We start from the raw sequence: 1,501 nt of genomic DNA on the forward strand, positions 1-1,501 counted from the left end.
TCTTGGCGTGGGCGCCGCTCCCGCCCCGTGGGCGGTTCGTTCTCACCCTCTGCTATGGCCCTGACCCCCAGCGAAGAAGAGTCCTGGGGTGATGAGGCTGCTGGGTCAGAGCTACTCGAGGGGGCAGGCAGGGTCAGGGGGGTCTGCAGCTCTCTGGGGCCTCCTGCGTAGGTGTCCCTGAGAACAGGGGTGTTGCTGAGTCTTAACCCCTTTGCAGCTCCTAATCCCTGTGAAGCCAACGGGGGCAAAGGGCCGTGTTCCCACCTCTGTCTCATCAACTACAACCGCACATTGTCCTGTGCCTGCCCCCACCTCATGAAGCTGGACAAGGACAACACGACCTGCTATGGTAGGGGTCTGCCCGGGCCGCGCTGGGGCCAGGAGGAAGCGGGTGCTTCAGAGCCAGCTCTGCGGGCCGGGCTGAGGTCCCACCACTGCCCCTCTCATCCTTCTCCCCAGAGTTTAAGAAGTTCCTGCTGTACGCACGGCAGATGGAGATCCGGGGCGTGGACATCGACAACCCCTACTACAACTACATCATCTCCTTCACGGTGCCCGACATTGATAACGTCACGGTGGTGGACTACGACGCCCTGGAGCAGCGGATTTACTGGTCTGATGTCCGCACCCAGACCATCAAGAGAGCTTTCATCAACGGCACCGGCGTGGAGACCGTTGTCTCTGCAGGTGGGTGTGGAGGAACGTCACCCCACACCGCTGCTCCTGTCATTCCAGAGCGGGACAGAGCCGCCAGCCCAGCAGAGGCTTCAGCTCCGTGAGACTGACCCTTCATTTGAGCATCATTCCAGCCCCGTTCTCAAAACTGACGGTCTCCCTTGCTCCGTTCCCTTTCAGACCTGCCCAACGCTCACGGCCTCTCTGTGGACTGGGTTTCCAGAAACCTCTTCTGGACCAGCTATGACGCCAACAAGAAGCAGATCAACGTGGCCCGGCTGGATGGCTCCTTCAAGAACGCGGTGATCCAGGGGCTGGACAAGCCTCACTGCCTGGTGGTTCACCCCCTCCGCGGGTGAGTCTCTGCCGGGATGTGGTACCACTGGGCTCGGGCTTAGGGTGGGAGCGTCAAAAGAGGAGGATGGGCACATGTGGGTACACGTGTGCACGTGTGTGGGGCGGAGGAGAGATTGGGTTGCTCTGCCCATGCGTCGGCGCGTGTAGGAGGAGTGTGAGAGGAGACGGGGCCGCAGTCCGAGGGGTGTGTGTCTGCGGCACACAAAGCCGTGTTACTCTGCATGCACATGTGCAGGAGAACAGCCTACAGATGGGCGTGAATTCAGGAGCCTGTGCCTGTCTGGGTGTGCCCGTCCAGGTGTGCCTGTCCGGGTGTGCCCAGGGCTTTCCCGGGCAGGGCTGTGCTGGCGCTTGCCAACACCAAACCCCCTCTCAGGTCCTGGCGCCGAAGGCGAGGAGCTCCTGGAGCTGCCTGGGCCGTGCAGCGAGAGCAGAGAGGGGCCAGCTCGGGGCTGGGGGGAGCGGGGCT

General features: G+C 62.5%; 1 protein-coding gene across 1 annotated transcript in view; it reads left to right on the forward strand.

Moving 5' to 3' along the window:
* The window catches only part of LOC104490270 (low-density lipoprotein receptor-related protein 1-like), a gene marked incomplete at both ends in the record, with an annotated part of 6,278 nt that overhangs the window by 4,197 nt on the left and 580 nt on the right, over positions 1-1,501 (forward strand). Inside the window, 3 exons of the mRNA XM_010132533.1 lie at positions 218-349; positions 460-687; positions 856-1,030. Coding sequence (XP_010130835.1) covers positions 218-349; positions 460-687; positions 856-1,030 — 535 coding nt within the window. The remainder of the gene's footprint in view (positions 1-217; positions 350-459; positions 688-855; positions 1,031-1,501) is intronic.

The sequence above is a fragment of the Buceros rhinoceros genome, unplaced genomic scaffold, assembly GCF_000710305.1.
Source record: "Buceros rhinoceros silvestris isolate BGI_N320 unplaced genomic scaffold, ASM71030v1 scaffold20753, whole genome shotgun sequence".
NCBI classification, from domain to species: domain Eukaryota; kingdom Metazoa; phylum Chordata; class Aves; order Bucerotiformes; family Bucerotidae; genus Buceros; species Buceros rhinoceros.